General features: G+C 36.9%; 8 protein-coding genes across 8 annotated transcripts; 3 read left to right on the plus strand and 5 right to left on the minus strand.

Moving 5' to 3' along the window:
• Nucleotides 1-222: 222 nt before the first annotated feature.
• LOC117788224 (gram-negative bacteria-binding protein 2) lies at nt 223-2,228 on the minus strand. The gene is made up of 5 exons (XM_034626922.1): nt 2,079-2,228; nt 1,644-2,005; nt 1,194-1,578; nt 1,078-1,134; nt 223-816 (listed from the first exon to the last, which is right to left on the minus strand). Exons 1-5 carry the CDS (start codon nt 2,215-2,217, stop codon nt 359-361), a joined length of 1,401 nt encoding a protein of 466 aa, XP_034482813.1. The 5' UTR covers nt 2,218-2,228; the 3' UTR covers nt 223-358.
• A 1,549-nt stretch (nt 2,229-3,777) lies between these two features.
• Nucleotides 3,778-6,413, plus strand: LOC117788222 (gram-negative bacteria-binding protein 1). Its single transcript, XM_034626919.1, has 4 exons — nt 3,778-3,931; nt 4,003-4,830; nt 5,391-5,704; nt 6,115-6,413. Exons 1-4 carry the CDS (start codon nt 3,790-3,792, stop codon nt 6,310-6,312), a joined length of 1,482 nt encoding a protein of 493 aa, XP_034482810.1. The 5' UTR covers nt 3,778-3,789; the 3' UTR covers nt 6,313-6,413.
• On the minus strand, nt 6,336-8,331 carry LOC117788223 (gram-negative bacteria-binding protein 2-like). Its single transcript, XM_034626920.1, has 4 exons — nt 8,079-8,331; nt 7,144-7,890; nt 6,744-7,084; nt 6,336-6,675 (listed from the first exon to the last, which is right to left on the minus strand). Exons 1-4 carry the CDS (start codon nt 8,200-8,202, stop codon nt 6,460-6,462), a joined length of 1,428 nt encoding a protein of 475 aa, XP_034482811.1. The 5' UTR covers nt 8,203-8,331; the 3' UTR covers nt 6,336-6,459.
• A 1,490-nt stretch (nt 8,332-9,821) lies between these two features.
• LOC117788225 (gram-negative bacteria-binding protein 2-like) lies at nt 9,822-11,966 on the plus strand. The gene is made up of 4 exons (XM_034626923.1): nt 9,822-10,010; nt 10,514-11,224; nt 11,283-11,617; nt 11,677-11,966. The coding sequence occupies exons 1-4, from the start codon at nt 9,887-9,889 to the stop codon at nt 11,878-11,880; spliced, it is 1,374 nt and encodes a 457-aa protein (XP_034482814.1). The 5' UTR covers nt 9,822-9,886; the 3' UTR covers nt 11,881-11,966.
• Nucleotides 11,967-12,648: 682 nt separating this feature from the next.
• On the minus strand, nt 12,649-13,551 carry LOC117787377 (SAGA-associated factor 11 homolog). The gene has a single exon (XM_034625886.1). The coding sequence runs from the start codon at nt 13,454-13,456 to the stop codon at nt 12,815-12,817; it is 642 nt and encodes a 213-aa protein (XP_034481777.1). The 5' UTR covers nt 13,457-13,551; the 3' UTR covers nt 12,649-12,814.
• Nucleotides 13,552-13,826: 275 nt separating this feature from the next.
• Nucleotides 13,827-14,638, plus strand: LOC117787775 (TCF3 fusion partner homolog). The gene is made up of 2 exons (XM_034626385.1): nt 13,827-14,000; nt 14,058-14,638. Exons 1-2 carry the CDS (start codon nt 13,900-13,902, stop codon nt 14,365-14,367), a joined length of 411 nt encoding a protein of 136 aa, XP_034482276.1. The 5' UTR covers nt 13,827-13,899; the 3' UTR covers nt 14,368-14,638.
• LOC117787774 (charged multivesicular body protein 1b) lies at nt 14,397-15,534 on the minus strand. The gene is made up of 2 exons (XM_034626384.1): nt 15,360-15,534; nt 14,397-15,285 (listed from the first exon to the last, which is right to left on the minus strand). Exons 1-2 carry the CDS (start codon nt 15,379-15,381, stop codon nt 14,696-14,698), a joined length of 612 nt encoding a protein of 203 aa, XP_034482275.1. The 5' UTR covers nt 15,382-15,534; the 3' UTR covers nt 14,397-14,695.
• Nucleotides 15,535-15,942: 408 nt separating this feature from the next.
• On the minus strand, nt 15,943-17,725 carry LOC117788413 (probable cytochrome P450 12c1, mitochondrial). Its single transcript, XM_034627176.1, has 2 exons — nt 17,207-17,725; nt 15,943-17,144 (listed from the first exon to the last, which is right to left on the minus strand). Exons 1-2 carry the CDS (start codon nt 17,644-17,646, stop codon nt 16,004-16,006), a joined length of 1,581 nt encoding a protein of 526 aa, XP_034483067.1. The 5' UTR covers nt 17,647-17,725; the 3' UTR covers nt 15,943-16,003.
• Nucleotides 17,726-19,246: the final 1,521 nt, after the last annotated feature.

Consider the following 19,246-nt stretch of genomic DNA (forward strand, 5'->3'; position numbering starts at 1 on the left):
TCTATAACTAAAAAAAGGAAACAATTATGAACTCTGCTCGTGATAATATTAAAAACTAAGTGCGTTCTAAGCTATGCATTTGATTTGTCGATATCTGTTTTATCAGATTTTCAAAATTGGATGTTTTAAATCTATTTTTTTAAATCTATTTTGCATCGCAATTTCAGCTATTTTCCAACCAAATGCAGCTCTTGCTTCCTCGAAAAAGTTGGTATCTTGGTATTTTTCTGTTTTCGTTTATTTAGTAGATTCAAAACATTAATTGAAAAAACAAAATACAATTATAATTATAAATAATCCAATTAAAGCATTACCGTGCGATCACTTACATTTATTCTATCACAATACAAGTGCTTGTTTACTCTGCATAAATTCGTACATAATCGATAATCATAGCGCTGTGTTTGCCCCAAGTTGACGACCAAGAATCACGCTGTTGCCAAAACGAAAGAGCGGCTCTCGGTTCCCGATTCCTGTAAGGCTTAACGTCCTTGGCCAGAATACTATCATCAAAATTGAGAAATCCTCCCACAGTAACGCCGAAAATCAGAAAACACTTTTCATTAAAAAACGGCAAACCATCGTAAAGCTCTCCGTAAACCTCGTCGTCGACCATTAACGTTATTTTATCCCGTTGCCAGACCATTGTGTAATTGTGAAATTCATCGCCATAATGGGTCTTACTCAGTTGATCCTTTATAAATTGCTGCGCTCTTCCATGTTCCCAAACAATCATGCCGCCATATAATCGGTTACCCGAAATGTCCACCTGCTTATTACTACGCAAGTTAGCATTACCACGAGCATAAGCAATGCCTAAAGCGGATTAAATAGATAATTGTATTTAATAACATTTATTGTATGGTTATGGTTATGAATACCGCTACTAAATCAATTACCAAGTTTATACGTCATCATAAAATAAAAAGAAATAGAAATGCATTTGTAAACACTTTTAAATTGTAGTGTTGTAAATCAAGCGGGTTTTATCTGTCGTATAAACTTGGTAATTGACTGTATCGATTTATATCTAATCGATAGTTTTTTAAATAACTGATTTTTACTTCCGCTACTTACGGATCTGATTGGCATAATGCGTTTCCGCATGCGTTGAAACTGGCTGCAGCATGACATCTATAGGAAGTTGATGGTTGTTAATGAGCTTTAAGCTTATGTTAAGTTAAACTACTTACATGGAAACAACCAATCGCCTTTTGGTAACTTGGCGCGTACTACAACTTTGCCATATTTGAAGCTAAAGGAATTGCGAGTGTGCAATTGAGCAGAATAGACTGGAGGCTTGATCTTGTAGAAGCTACCCTGGCCAATGTTGCACTCGACGTCGGGACTGTCCACGGCCGTGCAGCGATCGCCAAGTCGAAAGGCACCTTTCGTCACATCGCTGGCCACCACGGGCACAATATATAGACGTCCATCCCTAACGTAGGAGTTTCGTGGAGCATCATCAAAGGCCACAAGCTCTTCATCTGCATGATACAAGCGTTGCCGTACATCGTGAGTCCAAACACTGTCATTCAACTGTGTCCCATCGAAGTTATCCTCGAAGATCAGTTCACCCTAGTATTAATATATATCGATAGATAGATCAAATGGTTATCGATATTTAAATTTTTAAAATGTACCTGACAGATGACTCGGTTGCTGTTGACAGTACTCTGTGCCGACCTGCAGGACATTGTCTGTTGATCATTCGAGAGAACTGCCTGACACTGGTCCTGACTGGTGAGGTAGTCTATGCTGCGTGAAACGGTTTGTCGGGTGGACAATACACGCTTATTGAGTATCACCCGTGTCTCGCTTTTCTCATAGATGACATCGTTGTATTGCACCAGCACTGAAATTTGCAGCTTGTCATTGTTTTGCAGGCTGGTACGCTGTTTACTGATCCAACTGCCATTTGTGGCTCGCGTTATGTAGTCCATCAATGCCGGACAGTTTTCATCCACTTGCAGCAAGTAGAAGACACGTTGCATGCCCGGTTCATCTACTCATATGTTTTACAGATGCAATCAAAATATGTATAGACTTTGTCGCCACGCCTTATCGCGCTCGCCTACCTGGTAGTGACACCTCAAAGCCGCCTTCGTCCAGCATCTCTAAATTCACGCTTGGTACATTGTATGACCCAATTTGTGGACACCTCAACAGCAAGAACAACCACATGACATTGTAGCATAGCCACATTTTCCAGCTCATGACGCAGTTGAATTTATTTCAATTTTAATGTATTACACGATTTTCCAAGTAACATGCACGTATGTATATGTAGTTCTGATGAACTTGGCGCCTCAACTGTTGCAAACCTGTCGAGTTGCATTCAGCGTAAGCTTAAAAGCTTTCCAATAGCTAATTGCTAAGCTTGGCTTAAACTTTGTCGCTGAGCTTTTTAGAATTCATAATAAATACAAGTAAGTTTACAATCAAACTAAGTTTTTATTTCAGATATTTTTGTATAACGGCTTTTCAAATATTCATCTGTCTCTTTATTTACTGCTAATATTTCTTTTCATCCCTAGGACCGCAAAAAAGTGTTGAGAATGCAATTTTTAATAAATACATTAATAAAAAGGAAAAATTAAACGGAAACATGAAACACACCATAATTGCCATTTAAGTCAAATTTAGCATTATAGGCAAAATACATCTATGTTCTATAATTTAAGTATGAAATTAGATATTGGAAATCCTTATTTTTTCTATAATATATAATATATAATATATAATAATTATAATTACTTTTCGTTTTTTAAATAAAATTTAAAAATAAAGGTTATTTCTTAACTTTAAAATAAAAATTCTGAAATAATTGTTAGATTACAATTTTAATTGTATAACTTGCAATGATAAGAACCTTAGATGTTTTCTCTTTGCCGTAAAAAATTTGTTAGTTTAATTAGAAATTCAATAGACTGAAAATACTGAAATGAATTGGTTAATACTTAATTAAATTGGATGATTTTATTTGGTAACCGTGCTTATGTCCGAATATCGTTGTGTTGATGATATTTGAAATATCAAATGCAACTTTAAATTATGTTTTTAATTATTAACTAAATATATGCTTGAAAATATTGAATGTCTCTTAATTTAAACACGTTTTCAAAAGAGAATTGAACGACAATCGCTCAATAAGTTGATAATAAGTATACACAGATAAGACTTGAGCAGTGTTGTCAGCTTATCGTATTGTAGTCTAGATCTGGAACCAAAAAATTTTGCCTATTTCAGCCTAAAACGCGTATAGCGTTTATTGCAATGAAATATTTGCTTTGAATTATTGCACACATTATAACTATCTCAGCCCCCGAATAAATCTTAAGATGCTTTTGAAAATAAATATGAATAGCTTTAAGCTATTTTATTCAAAGTGAAGCATAATAAGCAAAGAAGGAGAATCTGATGAAGATGAAATTTTTATATAAATATAATATCTAATTTAAAATAAATATAATTTTTATAATTTATTTTAAAAAAAAATATAATTTATTTTAAAATAAATATAATAAAAAATTGAAATAGAATTTCTTGGGACTTTTTAATTCAAGCCTATTTTTTAGCAGGTTTATTTTTATATCTAGCTTATTGTAGCATTTTGATTTTTAATCAAGCCTACTTTAATTGTCAACAACACTGGCAACACTGATCTTGGAGCGCGAATCAAATACGAATCACAAAATATTCTGAGAAACCGGTCTAAGAGCGATTCACAAGCCATTAAGCTCAGTTGTCATTGAAATACTAAACGTCAAAGAGAACGCGCTACACGCAATGACTGCATCTCAAAGATTACGATCGCAGCTTCCGCTGCTTGTTTTGTTTTTGTATGGTATGATTTTGGGCACCCATGGCTACAAGGTGCCTGCTGTCACAGTGGAGCCATTGGCCAATGGATTTCGTGTGTCTATTCCAGGTGAGCAGTCAGTGATCTGAAGCTTATATCTTTCGGTTTAATTTACATATATGTATTTTTCGCCTTTGCAGACGAAAGCGGTGTCCAGCGCGTCGCATTCAATGTGAACCGCAATCGAAATTTCACGGGATTTGTGGGCGAATATAGTGCCCAAGTGCGTGAGCCACAGGATGGACGCTGGCAATATGATTTTGTGAAACCAGCACTGAGAGCACAGGATACACTCTATGTTTGGACAAATGTGCAGCATGACAGCGTCATGTATCGGGATCAAGGACAGCCGCAGCACGTTTGTGATTTGGCTGGAAATCATTTGCCTGAGGATTGCCCAAACATGGCAAATTCAATAACAGAGAATCCCAATCCAGTGTATTACAGGGGAACCACGGCCGTGCCTTTGTCTTGTGAGGAGCGCAGCGAGACGATGCTGTCACCCCAGCCAGCCACGCCCCTTTGCAAGGGTCAATTGATATTTGAAGAGAACTTTGATCAGCTGAATGAGAGTCGTTGGCAGCACGAAGTCCGAGCACCACTTGACACCACAGACGTCGAGTTTGTGCTATACGATGGCAAGGCACGAGTACGTGATGGAAACCTAATCATTGAGCCACAGCTATGGTCTAGCTATCGACCAGATCTGGATATGACCCGATCTCGACTCGACTTGACCGAACGATGCACAGCCACCCACAACAGACAACAGGAGTGTGTGCTGCGCACGAGTGGACAAGCTATAATGCCACCGGTGGTGTTGCCACGACTAAACACTAAAAATTCTTTTCAATTTCAATATGGACGCATCGAGATACGTGCTAAACTGCCCAAGGGGGATTGGCTTGTACCACTCTTACTGCTGGAACCCTACTTGGAACATTATGGTCAAACTGGCTATGAATCAGGTGAGTTCCTATAAAAATGTCGACACATAATACTTAGAATACCAAATCTTAAAAACGTAAACTACAAAAACAAAACTATGGTGTTAATTGGAAATCGTAATTAGAAATAATCAGGCCTGTTCCGGTTTTCACTTTCGGCAAGATTTGTCGGAGGTGAAAATCATTAGCCTCTTCTTATTTCAATCTGAAAATATTTTGCGTAATGAATTAACTTTGAGTTGCTGAATTTAAGTTTAATAATGATAAAAAATATAATTTTAATGTGCTTAGGAAATAATATTTCGGTAAATGAAATTTAGAAGTCAATTAGTTAGAAAATGTCGAAATTAAAATTTTTTTTTACTGGTTACCTCGGCTTAAAAGATATTTGAACACAATTTTGAATAAGAATGGAAATCATTTTAAATTATTAAAAAAGTTATAATCGTTCTTCTTTCTTTTGTCTTAATGCTTGTACTTTGTAATTTTTTCTTATTGGTACCGAATTAGGTGCAATACTCTAGAATCTTGTTGTATTCTATATGATATGTAGTATATATTGATAACAAAGATTATCATAGGTCAACTGCGAGTGGCCATGGCCCGAGGCAACGATGAACTGCGGACGAAGGAGGGGAAATTTGTTGATGGCCGTACTTTGTTAGCTGGAGCTGTACTGTCCATCGAGGCGTCTAAGCGTGAGAATTTCTTGGTAACACTGCGACGAGGCGACCATTTTGGCAATGACTTTCATGTTTATGGTCTGGAATGGAGCAGTCAGAGTCTGCGATTTACCGTTGATGGCAAGGATTATGGTGATCTAATGAGTTTTGTGGATTCCAACTTGAATCCATTCTGGCGTACTGGCGGAAAAATAGCACCTTTCGATCGCATGGTAAGCTAATCAAAAACAAGTTTAAAGTTCCCTTCGGATGAATCAATATTGTTGCGCGAAGCTTTGGTTTTATTTTGATACCCGTTACTCGGGTGCATATATTCTTGATCAGCAGCAACAGTTGAGTCAATATATATGTCTGTTATATGAATATGGAGCATATAAATATGCTACTCCTCTTTTCGTCCCCACATTTCCATAAAACCTTAAAAATATGATTTGTATTTTAATGGACTTAAAATTATTAGGTCAAATTAAAAAAAATGCATATAAAATTGTGTAACGGGTATTTAATAGTCGGGGTGAATAAGAACTGAAATAGTCATCTCACTCCGAGTGATTTGTTTTATATACAGTTTGTATATATAAATATGTACACTTATGTTTCATCGATATTCTTTATATTGCAGTTTTACATTACGCTGGGCCTGTCGGTTGGCGGCTTTGGAGATTTTGAGGATAATCTGCGAACTGCCACCTATAATAAGCCATGGTCTAATAAGGATCCCCAGGCAAAGTTGCGTTTCTGGCAAAGCCAGAATGATTGGCTACCGTCTTGGAAGCAACCCAAGTTGCTAGTCGACTATGTGCGAGTTTATGCTATTTAGCGAAACAAAACAATAATAATATGACTGCATCCACAATATTAATAGTTTATTTAAGTAGCATGATATAACTGTGGTTAATAAAGATCACACTTCGATTGAAATTAATAAATGTTTTAAGAATTTGTAATGTAAAACAAAGTAAATTTGTTAGACTTCGTCTGGATGTGTGGCATAGACACGTACATTATCAATAACCAGCTTTGGATGTGTCCATGTTCCATTAAAGTTTTCAAATTCCTCTTCAAAAGTAAAGGATGCATTGGGATCGGTGAATCTAAACTCGTCTTTTATATTATAACTCGGATGAATATATGGGAAGTTATGAGTACCACCAGCAGTCAAGCCCAAGGCAAGATAATATGACTAGAATAAAATTATTTTAAATGCTATACACAAAACTATATTAAGCTAGTTAATTGAGATTAACTTACATGTGGTATGTTTAACTGATCGAGAACCTCCTTATTCGTTATCGTGCCATAGGTAGTGCCATCTACTTTGAATATGATACGATTGCTGTGAAAAATCATTGTATAATTGTGAAAATCCTCTCCAAAGTGTCTCCCTGGTGTTTTGTGTGACACAGTCTTTTTATCCTCATGTAGAAAGGCGGTCGAACGTTTTTTAACAAATGCGCTACCAGTGAGAATATTTCCTCCCATATGGCTAAGGGATGTGTCCTTCAGATTACGGTTACCTCTCACAGATGCAATGCGAATGTGTCTTGAGGGATCTGAATGAAACTCATCGTCTGTTGCCTGCAGCATTATATCTAAAGTGTTTCAATTCAATTAATTGCAATATTAAAGAGATTTGGTTATGTAAACTCACAGGGAAATAGCCAATCGCCAATTGGCATCTTGGCACGTATCTCGTACCGACCATATTTTAACGAAATCCCTTGCTTAGTTCGAATTATTGCAGACTTAACAGGAGGGATTGCCCGATTGAACGCAATCGTATACGGTCCGCAAGGGTATTTGTTTTTCATACTAGTACTTGTACAATCTTTTAAGTGAAAAAAATGTTTTGAATCCTGCTTAGTGGCAGTTATATGCAATTGACCATCTTTGATAACACTGTTAATATCGTTTTTTAAAAATACTGCGAATTCGAAATGCTTGCTGTTGGCGCGTGAGAAAACTTCATGCTCCCAATTTGTGAAATATTTATCATTATCTTTAAAATTTTCCTCAAATATCAAGTCCCCGGTGCAGAGTCCATTTTCCTTGGGACTCCCTTCAGCCATTACGCACTTTCCATCTCTGTTCTTTCCAAGTGTACTGCGAATTGGTGTAATCGGATTGCATGTATTTGGTTCCGTTGGTTTCGGCATATTCTGCTCGACTCCATTTCCATTTGCATTAATCTTGAAATCGTAAGATTTCGTGATCACTTGATCTTTGGTTTCAAACACACCCAAAACTCTTAGCATATCATTTTCATTCAGCTTCTTATTCAGCTCCTGCTTATAACCCATCGATTTGCTGCTGTTAACGCTGTGCAGGAACGTGTATCCTGCGCTACACTCATCTTCCGTTTCCGTTGAAAAGAAAACGGTCTTAACATCGGGATTTTCTGCAACAGAGAATCGTTTAATCACAGTTACTCAAGCTATTATTTTGACAGAAAATTAATCACATAATTATAACTAAATATAATTTAACCACTTAGATAATTTATTTATTTAAGATCCTCCAGCAATAATAATAAGACAGGAAAAACCAAGTAAAAAAAATAAAAAATGTATGAGTTTTATAACATACCGGGCAGTAATATCGTTACTTCAGTTCCTACTACATTAACCGTTAACTCTGCCTTTTCGATATCAAAGGCGGCCAGGCAGCCAACAAAGAATCCAACTAAAAATAGCAAAAGCCTTAAATTCATTCTTATTTCTTTATAAATTCGCAGTGGCAAAGGTTATCTCTTGATCAGAAATCATGTACAGAAGAGCTCTGACTTCTACTCCGCGTCCGATCATCACAATCAAAAAATTTGAACTGTTCCAGTCCGATTAATGGTAACCTCGTTTTAGTCTTGCCAACTTCTTAGAGAATTTTCAAGTGTCTTAGAAGAGCTGCCAACTTGTTTTAGTGTCGCAACAAAAAAAAAAGATGGGCTGGCAGGCTTGGTAAGACCGATTAAAAAAAATTTTAATTGCGCCCTGTTTGCTGTTTTTGAACATATTTTTCAACAAGGGTGGCAGACTTGAGTTACCGATAGTTATAACATCTGACAGCGTGAAGTGAGTGCTGCCAACTTAAATGTAATAAATAGCTGTTTCTGGCTGGAAAGCAGTAAATTGGAATTTTTGTGCACTTTTCCAAAGTTTAAGCCAAAATATTAATAGCATATATATGAGGCCTGTTCCGAATTCCGAACGTTTTCAAAAAGTAAAAACGAAACGAAAACGAACGTTTTACTACTTGCTGTTCCCAATTCCGACCGAAATGGGCTTGTTTTTACTTTTCGAGCTCAGTTTCGAAAACGTTTCGATAGCAGTAAGTCATCGACCGTATTAGCTGTTTTAGCCAATGAAGAAGTAGAAATTTCTAAAATTATATAAATTGCTAATTTAATTCTGCAAAATGCCGGCAATTATGGATATTGGTTGCTTGCATTTTTGTATTAAATTTTTTTGTCACCAGCTGTTTGCCTGAACCAAAGTTGTAATGAATTCAAAAATAAAAACATTCAATCTTCAATTTTTCTCTTAAATCCCATTAGAATTACTTAAAACTATTTTTGTAAATTAATTTTAAATAATGTTAAATATAGCACATAGAAGCTAAATTAGTCTAAAATTTCGAATTTTATTTATCAATTGAAGTAACTCTAGCAGCTTTCGATTGCGAGATAACAAAAACAGAACAGATCGGTTACTTTAAAAAATTCTTTTCTTTTAAAATATACTTCAACTTTAAGCAGTTGATTTTCAAACTTTTCTAGCAGTCGAGCTCTGAAAATAGGCAGAACTAGCTATAAAATAGTTTAGTTGGCAACAGTGAATCGGCTCTAAAGATTTTTGACTCATTATATACATTCAACAAAAATATAATTTTCAATTTAAAATATTAATAAGAAAATATATACAAAACAAATATGAAATCCAGCTGAGATTCGGGCTCAAACTTAAATATGAAAAAAATAAATGTATGCAGTTTTCTATTTAAAATCTGATAAGACAAGCACCAAATCGATATCTTAAAGCAAAATCGATGTAAAACTGTTAATGCCAGTTACGCATTTCTACTATCGATATGTTTATGAGTAACGTTTATTTCACCAAAAGAATACAATTTATCTTTCCTTAAATTTTTTTGTACTACCAGCTTAATAAACATATGAAATAAATTCCGATATATTGATATATTATCGATATCAATCAAGTCATGCCTGCATTTTTTCGGGATTGGCCGATCAAAATAACGCAGTATCATTCGAGCTTGTCGAACTCGATCTGTTAGATCGTCGGGAGCTAAGAAGATTTCCATAGAATATCAAGCTCAGCACAGAGAAAGAACTGAGATAACCTTTTATAACCTCATCTTCTCAAGTGTACACATCAATAATGCATAGCGTAGCTTTGCTTTTTATTAATGTTTGCTTCGTCGGCTGGATTGCGGCTTTTGATATCGATAAAACACAATTGACCGTTAACATAAAGGGAAGTGAGATAACGGTATCAGTGCCTGGTGCGTACATTTTTTTTAAAGTCAATTTTATTATTATTATTCATAGACATAATTTTCATCTAAGGCGATACAGTTACTTTAACGCTTTCCTAAATTCAAAAAAATAAAAAATTATGAGAACTTGTCTTCAGAACGGTTTTACACGTAAGTTGCGGCACCAGTTTTAATTTCTTCGCCATATGTGATTGAAAGTTTGTCAGTGCCCTTTAAATACTGGGACATCATACATATATTATATCAGTCGAATACAGTTGATTAGCTGATGTGTCAATGCTTTTTAATGACTTTTTTCGCCATCAAAATAAATACTTTATTCTTTCCATATAATGGTCCGATTATCACGAAATAATAACGTACGCCTTATGAAAGATGGTAATACCGAATGCCGAAAAGATTTTGTTTTTAATGACACTGCTATTTGTTAGTCGGAAGAGTTTATAAGTGAAGTATCTAAAAAATTGATATAAACGTTTGTTTTTCTCATATTAACTTTACTTTTACAGATGATCGTGAACTAATATCGGTTTTCTTTTCAACGGAATTTAACGATGAGTGTACTTTCGGGTACACCTTTTTTCAAAATTTCAATAATAGCAGTTCCTTGGCCTATAAGCAAGATATCAAAAAGGAACTGAAGAACGATGATGAGATACGTATACTCGGCGTTTTTCAAACTACAGATCAAGTGATAAGAAAAAATTACGATTTCAAAATTGATGATCAAGGTAATTTAGTCAAGCAGGAAATATTGGAAAATTTGACTGAGGAATGTAAATGCATTCAATCTCAAACGGAAGTGCATTTTAAAAATGTTCAAAAATGTAGCGATACTCTTTTATTTGAGGAAAACTTTAATGAAAATCTCTCCAATTGGAAACATGAGTTACGATCGAGGGTCGGAGGAAGTTTTTTAACCAGGGAATTTGTTGCTTATGTAAAAGACAAGGATAATTGTTTCTTAGATAATGGGTCTTTGCATATAAAAGCTAGTTGGGTTTACGGAAATTATAAAAAATTCCCGAAATTAGAAGAGTGCACGAGTCAAACAAATGCTGATAAATTTAAATATGAATGTGGACCATACTCTGAAAATGCACAGGTTGCACTGCCTGCTGTATACTCGGCAAAGTTGCACACTAAGGACAGCTTTCGCTTCAAGTATGGCCGCGTGGAAATCCGTGCTAAATTACCAATCGGTGACTGGCTATTCCCATGTGAGTAAGTGACCAAATATTCTATTTCCTATGACTGATAAGCCAACACGTTTTTTAGATCTTATCCTGCAGCCCGTTAACAGTAAATGTGATGATGATAATGTAAATCATATACGCATTGGATATACGCGGGGAAATAAATTTTTGCATGATAAGAACATTAACCAAATTGGTGGTAACACTTTGTTTGGAAGCGTCGTTCTGTGGCGTGATGGAAGAAATTTCACAGAGTATACGCAACAAATGCCTGGTTTGCCAGAACAGCATTACGGCGATGCTTTTCATAATTATACTATGATTTGGAGAAAGGATCGGATTATATTTAAGGTTGATGGGTTTAACTATGGCGAAATAACAAATCGGGACGTTCTTAATGAAATAAACAAGAATGAGGTGCGTAATAAAAAAAAGTTACACAAAGTTTTCAATTCTAATCCTTATCTTTATAACAGTGCTTCTTTGTATTGGGTCTGACTGCAGGCGGCGCAGTTAATTTCCCGGATAGTGTGCTCGATAGCCAAAAGTTTTACAAAAATCATGACGCCAAAAATTCATTTATCTTTAGTGAGAACACAAATCTAAAGAAAACCTGGTCAAATCCAGAACTGGTTATCGACTATATACGCGTTTACACTACTCATGGAAATGAAGAATAATGTTTAAATCAATTTATCTGCAAATATGCATGTTCAAGACTAAATAAAAGCGAAGACCGTAAAAGTTGTAGCTAAAAAAAAATTGTAAAATATGCGTTACTTTTACACTTGTATTATTATCAAGGTTGCAAACCACCAACATTTTGGCTAGAGTTCGGTTTGGCGGTTCAAGCCATAGAGCAAAACTTAGGTTCTATTCGCGAACCGGTTTATGTACCCCTAAGCCCAAGGTTTGGGATCGAGCCTTTGTTCAATTTAATAGAATAAATATTTTAATTGTTTGAACTATCTCTTTAACTTTCTCAATTTAGAATACAGTTCGGTACGCCTGGTTCGTCTGATTGTTCCAATGACAGCTATTTGATATACTGAACCGATTTGAAACACATTCGATAAAATAAAATAAAAAGAAAATTGATAATTTCGCAAATTCATTAAGGTATCTTCAGAAACAACATAAATTTTCATCTCATCCTTAATTATCGATCAATTGATCCTATTACAGCTATATGATTGGAACCCAATTTTATCAGGATGAGTAATATGTAAATTGTGCCAAAAGACAGACAAGTTTTTCATACTAAAGCTTCATATTTGAATATAATTGTCTGATTCACAAATGAAAACAGACTTGATCTGTTGCTGTTGATACTGCTGTTGATACTGATCAAAAATATATATACTTTAACGGGTCTGCCACGCCTCCTTCTGCCTGCTATACACATTGGCAAATTTTTAGTTGGCACTGGGTATTAAAATGTTGTTTGATAGAATTTTTAAGTAAAATTTTATTCGGTTTTCAGGATACTTTTGCCAGAAATGGTATTTGCAATATTTTCCCTTTTTATCCATGTCATTTGCTCTTGTTTGATTTTTAAAACTCATAACACTTATTTGCGATCCTTGAATAAACGACAGACAGTTTTAAGTCAGTTTAAAAAGTTTTTCCATTGTTCTTTTTGGATCCGTTGTTGCGTGAGTTCTGTGTTGATTTCTTTTTGCGCTTGTCGGACGACCAGTCAACATCGTCCTCATCGTCGGTGCCGCCTGTGTTGCCGGACTGTTGATACGTTGATGAGGAGCTGGAGCTGGCGCTGGTTCCCTCCTTGGTTGCCAGTCTTCGGCTGGCAATGCGAGACGAGATGCGGCCCATGCCCATGCATTTCTCCAGATGTGGAGCGAATCGGGCCGCTGCCACTAACCTATCACAATTGGGGCAAGTGCAATCCATGGGCTTCTTTGCCGTTGATATGCCAAATATATCCAAATTTGGCATCTCACAGATTCGATAAGCTGTCTCAGCATTGTCTTCCCCGACGCCATCAAGTGCTGTCAAATTGTTGGTTTTACGTAAATGGTGTGTCTCTATAAATATACCGGCCACTGCATCGTCTAAAAGGGTCTGATACAAATAGCTGGCCGCCTCGTCCAATCCCTTAGGTTCCTTTATTAACTCTCGGAAATTAGTCGCAATTGCCGCGGCTGTTGGATGACTCTGTGCCGCTGTGGGTGTCTGGGCAGCAGTCGCTGATGATGTTCCCGTTGGATGCGGTTGATTTGTATTGGAATTCGCCATACTAAATCTAAAGTTTGTTTACTTTGTGTGTTTATGCTTATTTCAGTCCATTTATTTGCAAGAACTACAGCCGGTGTTTACTAGTGCTGCCAACTTTAGCGAAAAATATAGCTGTATCTAGCTGGAAAGTATTTATGTATACTAAATTTAGCTATAAAATCGCTTAGTTGGCAACAGTGATGTTTACTAAATTATTAGAGCTGCCGCCGAGTCCAAAATAATACAAAATTAATATCGGTTTGATAAATAAACAGCTATTTTAATGCACGAAATTTAATTTTATTTATTTATTTTTTTTTTAGTAATAATTTGGCAAAAATAAATATTGTAAATACCCCACGCCTGTCAGCAATCCTTTTGACTATTTAAACAAGTTGGCAGCACTCACTGGCAACAGTGAGTTTATAAGTCTCTAAAAATTGTTAATTTTTATTTTTATAAAAATGACGCTTATAAAAAAGTCACAGCTATACAAATTGCTGGTGGAGAAAATGTACAATAGATGCCAGCAAATTCAGGCAGAAAATGAGCGCAGTGTAATGAGGTAAGAGCTAAAATCAACAGTTGAGAGAACTCTGTCACTGAACGCTACTGATTGCAGAGTAAATGGCATAAAAAAATTATTACGACGGCGCACATACGATGTGGAGCTGTTGAAAAGACGACTTGACAAGCACGGTGATAACTGGCGGTCAGTACCTATGGTGGCGCCACAACCAAAAGGCAAACCCGAACAAAAACGCCGCGGTCCCAAACCAAAGAACAAGCAGGCAAACACAGATGGAACAAATGAAGCCCAACAAACGGTGACTCGCAAACCTAGAAAACAACGTGCGAAAAAGCAACAAACTGAAGTCAATGCAGCTCTTGCGATACCACAACAACAACAACAACATTTGCAAATTGCTTAACTATTGATTCATCAGATTCAATTATTTTAGGTATTAATTTAGTTTATAAGCTGAGAAGTTGTACTTTAAGGTGTATTTATATAAGGTTGCGTCCTTGACACAGTTGATCTCGTTGAGGTACCTCTCTCTCTGTAGGCGAGAGAGCACTTTTGAAAATTTAACTACCACAGCTGTCAACAAAGATGTCACCTTATATAAATACACCTTGTTGTAGTTTAATTACATGTATTTTATAGAATTTTTACTTATATAAAGCTAAAACAAAGAAATTCAACGGCATCGGGTAATCTTAGATCGAGATGTTGTTGGAGTTGGAATACATCGGCACCTATTCGGCCTGACGCAGGCGTGCTAGACGCTGTGTCAGCTCATCCTGCTCCTGTGAGACTTGTGTGGAGGCGCCAATTGTTGTGCTCTGCACTCCGCTGGGCAGCTCCATGTTGAGCTCGAGTCCCGCCTCGTCCGCCACCTGCTGCAATAGGTTATCAACATCACCCTGAGGTACAGATGTGGTCACTGTATCAGACATGGTGCCTTCCATTACAGAGCTTTGTACATCCAAGTCCTCGAACTGTGATTCGAATTTCTCCATTAAAGATGAGATTTTCTCCAGATTCATGCCCTTCATGGCAGCATCCATTGCCTTAACGACCCCAGCCATTGAACCAGTTACTTTGCGCGTTGTTAGCGCCGATTGTACACGACTGGCGACTGCATCCACACGTGCACTCATTCGTAGGTAATTTACGGCCTGGTTCTTTTGCCGTATGGCATTCTCAGCGTGAATCCGTGCCACATCCATGTTGCCCTTCTGAATGGCCTTCTTGGCTTTTGCTTTCTCCAGTTTCTCCTCTTTTTCGCATTTTTTCGAATTGCGTTCCAACTCTTTCACAGCAAACTTTAAATTGAAAAGATGTTCTATTGGGGGGTGGGGTTGTGTATACATTTGTATTAGTGGGCGTCTGAGAAATGGCGTCATTATTCCTACTTACTTTCCATTGAAGATGTAGACATGTCGTTACCCAGTTTGAAGCTTTTTACTACTGATTGAAATGACAAATAATGTTTGGCAGTTGTTTTTGCAAAAAAATAGATAGCTCGGCCTTTATCAATTTACGATTTACAATTTTCTGTGTGTATGAATCACTCTTGTATTTGCCCACCAGCTGTTTTTCGTTCGTTAGTGAGGAGTAGGGATGTCAAAATATAATCGATATATCGATAAATATATATTTTTTTTAGTTTTTGAGGAATTATCTTGCAAAAAATTAACAATCTACTGAAATTTTTTAGTTCAAATTTAGATAAAATTAAGGTGTCTTTTTATGTATGCTGGGAGTTCGTTGTGTATTAGGGCGATAATTTGTGAAACTAATTCTAATTTATTTAGATCTACAAATTTGTTTAAATTTGGACAGAAACTCTGCAAAACTAGAAAGTTTTAAAATTTTAGAAGATTTAGCCCATTTTGAAAACTGATCAAAAAATGGGCTTAAATTCGTGATCCAAGCCTGCCAGCCAGTTTTTTGTTGCGCTATGACTATTAAAACAAGTTGGCAGCACTGATTGTCGCTATTAAAATGCTTACGATAAATTGTTTTTATTAGTCTGTTTGCTTGCAATTTGTAAATGAAATCTAATATTTAATGTCGGTAAATTTGAATTTCAGTGGTATGACAGGTTGGTTAATGAAGGTACTCTTAAACGCATTCTCTGTGGGATACTTGTATTCAACTTGGAAGTTCCGCACCAAATTGGCCACCGTAATTTCCATTTCCATGTCCACAATTCGTTTGCCCACACACATCCGTGGTCCAAAACCAAATGGCAGATATACAAATGGACTCATGTTGTCTGCAACCAGGTTCTCGCTCTCGTTTGGCTGTTGGCGCAGCCATCTCTCTGGTAAAAACTCTTTGGCTCTTGGATAGAAACGCTCATCGTCAAGCAGTAAATTGGAGTTCATCAGGAGACGGGTATGCTTTGGTATACGATAGCCATCTAGTACCATATCCGCACCAGTGGCGCGCAGATTGCCAAAAGCTACTGGATACACACGCAAGGATTCTTTGATGAAGGCTCGTAGATATGGCAGCGCCTTCATATCGCTAAAAGTGAACTCATCTGTGGGATGCGGCAACTTTGCCACAATCTCTTCACGCAGCTTGGCCTGCTTTTCAGGATTTTTGGCCAGATTTAGCATAATGCCAGACAAAGCTGAGCTTGTGGTATCCACGCCGCCCATTAACATATCAATACTCATCACAATGGCAAACTTGCGATCTGTACGCGCCAATTGTTCTAGTACACTCATCATCCCAGCCGAATCCGCCGGGTTCTTCTCAATGCGCTCCAGGGCTTGGTTGATGTAGAACGAACACACTTCAAAGATGTCGTCCATGGCGCGACTGAAACGACGATATGTCGGCGTGGACACATATTTGTAGATCGATGGCATCATGGTCAGCTCGTAAAAGGTCTGCATAAAGTTCTGCAGGCTGTTAAAGAGTTTTTGAGCTTTTGGTGACTTCTCGGGATTCCTAATGAGACCAAGCTCGCGATCCAAGGCCACAACGGCAACCGATTCAAATGTCAGATGATTGATCTCTTTAAGAAAGGTGCCGGGCACCTCCTGTGTGTCCTTATCTCGTATCTCGCGGATCCGTTGGACAAACTGTTGATTAACTCGCTGCATGGGTTGCAAATACGATGCCGCATTGCGATGCTGCATCAGCACGGGATTCGCAATAGATCTTAAGCGTCCCCACTGTTCGCCACTGGAAAACTCAAACAACATGTAGCTCCTTGGATCATGTCTGTGTTTGTAATGTGCACTCACCTAGAGAGGAGGCCCATGCAATCCTTAAAGAACCCATCGGCACGTTTCTCTCGGTAATGGACGAAAACTTCTGAGCCTGGACGAACTGGCCATTGACCTTCGGTGCGATAGGCCTTCTCAAAGTTATCAACATTGAAGGTCACCAGATTGTTGGGCATGCCAAATAGACCTGGCATTAGAAAGGTGTCGCCATATAGCTCCCGAAAGTAGATCATCAAATTTCGCATATCCATTTTAGCGTACTCCCCTCCGTTCATAAAACCTCGAAACATTTGCCAACGTGTCGGACCCGGCAGTTCCTTGAAAGACTTGGCAGTCTTCCATTCCGCCTGCAACTGCTGCACATAGGAACTGTCTACTGCATTGGTTTTCAGAGCTGCTGCGCTAGAACTCCACCTATAGGCAGTACTCTGTCCTAACTTTATTGATTGACGCAACATTTTTAATGTTTGGATAGTACTTGAAGTTAAATTCGTATTCCTCGTCTGGGCTATCTACCCATACTGATTAACTTTGATTGGACTCAATGACATTTGTATAAAATTTCCAAAACAAGTGGCAAAATCAGCTGGCGACAGCTCTTACTATTGGAGCTTTTAATTGAGCAACGCTATTTATTATTTATTTTGATCTTTTTCGGAGAAAGCTTTCATATTAAAGCTTTTTAACTAGTTGTGGAGGGGAATTCTATATGTATGCAAAATTGATAAGTTAGCTTTCTATTTATAATCTCAGAATTATGTTGTTTGTTGATATTGTCAAGTAAAGTTCATATACATACGCAGTTCTAATCTGTTATTGCAGCTTTTGCACATTATCATCGACAGTAGTAGTGTTAATAATATGATAAGTAACTAAACAATTTTTTCAGCAATTGAACTATTTTATTTTAAGTATTCTAAGTAATAAACTTAATAAAAAAGATAAAAACATTAAAAATGTAATTAGACTAAAATGGTAAACAAATGCAATATATTTTAAATGGAACCAAAAACGGGTAAAAATCTAAACACGCAAAAATGTTAGAACGACATTCATATATGTGCTGTAAAAACGGTGTATTCAAGTATTATTTATTTATTTTCTGTTTTGTTAAGCAATTAATATTTATTTTATTGAGTAAAAGTTTAATAACACGCTAAGAAACTATAACAATTTAAGGGAAGATGCAAGATTCTTGGCCTATAAATCATAACAAAAGAAAGAAAAACTTTAATTGAGAATATTTAATGTTTTGGAGACTTTTCTTTGGCACATGATGACTGTAATATGAATTTGCATTTTTATAATGTTTCTTAGCCCAGGCACACACATATATATATTTGAAACTTTTTGGCCTAAAACTTGGTCATAGCAATATTTATAATAATTTGCGAAATTTATGTTCAAACTTCGGCGTACATCGCAGTCAGAGTTAATTGGCCAAAGTTTTGTGGCTTGTTTGGCGGTCAATTGTGGTGTCATTTGTACGATTTAGAAGTACCGAGTAAATACGACCCAGTGAACAGTGAACCAAAATGCACTCACTTGACTGCCAATAAGTCGGCAAATTGACTGTGAAAGCAACCGCTAGTTGCAGCTGCCACTTGTACCCTGTACTAACAAAAGCGCAAAGGGTATATGGAATATTAGGCAGTGCATTAACCAACATATTCTTTCAAAAATGTACGTAGTATTTGGTCAACAAGATATGGTTTGCCAATAAGCAACTAGGCTAGTTGGGAGCCAATGGCAAAAATGTGTTGCATACTTTTGTGCGGGGCAGAAAATCCTTTTATAGGCTACAGCCGACGATGTTTTCATTGCTGACTGCAATTTAAATGGATTATTATCAGTGGGCGTGGCAGTATTCAACCATGGGCAAAGCCATTATTTAAGCCACCAAACATGTTATCAGCCATAATATGTAATACATTCCTCTGGTCAGTCCAGATTGGAGACTGAGGAACATTCTAGCCAAAGCATCCAATGTTGGGGCAAACAATAGAACATTGCCCCGTTGGCCCACTACAGTAACTGCTTTTTGAGCCTGCATTTGTG

Source organism: Drosophila innubila, assembly GCF_004354385.1.
Source record: "Drosophila innubila isolate TH190305 chromosome 3L unlocalized genomic scaffold, UK_Dinn_1.0 0_D_3L, whole genome shotgun sequence".
Lineage (NCBI taxonomy): Eukaryota > Metazoa > Arthropoda > Insecta > Diptera > Drosophilidae > Drosophila > Drosophila innubila.